Here is a 1,652-nt window from a genome sequence, read left to right on the forward strand (position 1 = left end):
TAGATTAAAAAAAAAAAATCAGTTTAAAGGGTAAAAGTGCAATTTTTTAATACAGATATATTGTCTGGGCTTTTAATGTAACTATCATCCTTCACCCAAAAATAGATTTTTAAAAGGCATCTAAGTCATTGACTGTTAAGAGTATTGTACTTTTTGATGTATTTCATTCATAAGATGACTGTTTTATTTATATCTGAGGAATTATAGTGATCTCATTGTCTAGATTGTACATAAATTCTATTTTTCTCTTTGTTTTTGTAACTCTGAGAAGTTTAAGTGTTGGGTAGTTCCTTATGTAATGTTTTTCATTTGTTTTTTATTAATAGGATCGAATGGAGGCTGCAAACAAAATAATATGTACTATCAGAAGTAAGAGACCTCAGATGGTCAGAAGTATTGAGGCACTTTGTGATGCTTATATTATATTAGCAAACTTAGATGCCACTCAGTGGAAGACTGAGAGAAGTATGTGTCTGAAAGAATGAATGCTGCTTTCTTGCTATGTTATTCTCTGTAGAGATATAGTAATTATAGAGCCTAATAAGTAAATCTGCTTAAAATCACAAACAATGCTGTAATTATAAATACAAAGGTCCTGGTGGTTACAATTCACATATGCTCCAAAAATTTAATTTTTATCTGATAGTTTCAACATCCCCTAGTCTCTTTTTCACTTAATATCTTTTGGTGGAACTGATAATACATGACTACACTAAATTAATGGTTTGATTTCTTCTGGTAGTTTTCTGGAGCACACACTTGTTGCAGAGAATTGCAACAAGTCTATTAAAGAGGCAAGTCTATTAAAGTGACTGAAAAATTGAGAGTTTCTAGGGTCATAGTTTTTTTTTTAAATGATAGTGGTTACTCATTGTACCTTGGAACTTAAGAACACCTTACTTACCATTTCTTCCATAGGTGCTAAAATGCCTTTGTTTAATCACTTTTCTTGCTGCTTCAGTTCAGATGATTATAAGCTGCTCTAATATTTGGTTTGTGTCTAGTCTCTAAGTGTGCACTTGCTTCTGAGTATCTTCCCATACTTTAATAATTGTATTTTTTCTATTCAGAATCATATCTTCAAGTTTAAATCCTTACTGCTTTAAAATAAGAATGAGACTTCAGGTAGTGTTTCTCTAAGCAAACAAAGAATATTGTCATGTCTTTTAGCCACTTTTAATAATAATGTGACAGGAGTATGTTATCTATATGCTATGCAAACTGTTATGCAATTATTTTAACGTGCTCAGTCTGGTCCCTCAGGTGGAGTCTGGTCTAATTACCAGTGCCAGGTAATCTGCAAATTCATTTGTAAGCCACACTAACCATTGTTAAGTTCTGACCCTGAGCTGCATAATGGCCAGAGCCCTGGGTCTTCATTTCTAAATTAGGACCTGAAACACAGATTAGCCACAAGTTGAGGCCTGTGGCATCTGCTGAATATTCCTGCTTGACCTTTTGTGCTGTTCCTTAGTTCGTAGTTGTCACTAAAAAACTCTCCATTTTTAAATGCAGAAGGCATACGTATTCCAACAGACCAACCAATTACTAAACTTAAGAATTTAGAAGATGTTGTTGTACCTACTATGGAAATTAAGGTAATTTACTGTTAACTCGTTTGATTTTTTAAATTAAATTCTTCTTTATTAGAT

The 1,652-nt window shown here is 32.7% G+C and overlaps 1 protein-coding gene across 1 annotated transcript in view; it reads left to right on the forward strand.

Annotated features, from left to right (window-relative positions):
* The window catches only part of ATM (ATM serine/threonine kinase), a 146,448-nt gene that overhangs the window by 94,817 nt on the left and 49,979 nt on the right, over positions 1-1,652 (forward strand). The window contains 2 exon segments of the mRNA XM_012659127.1: positions 327-465; positions 743-794. Coding sequence (XP_012514581.1) covers positions 327-465; positions 743-794 — 191 coding nt within the window.

Source organism: Propithecus coquereli, unplaced genomic scaffold, assembly GCF_000956105.1.
Source record: "Propithecus coquereli isolate 6110/MARCELLA unplaced genomic scaffold, Pcoq_1.0 Scaffold6, whole genome shotgun sequence".
NCBI classification, from domain to species: Eukaryota; Metazoa; Chordata; class Mammalia; order Primates; family Indriidae; genus Propithecus; species Propithecus coquereli.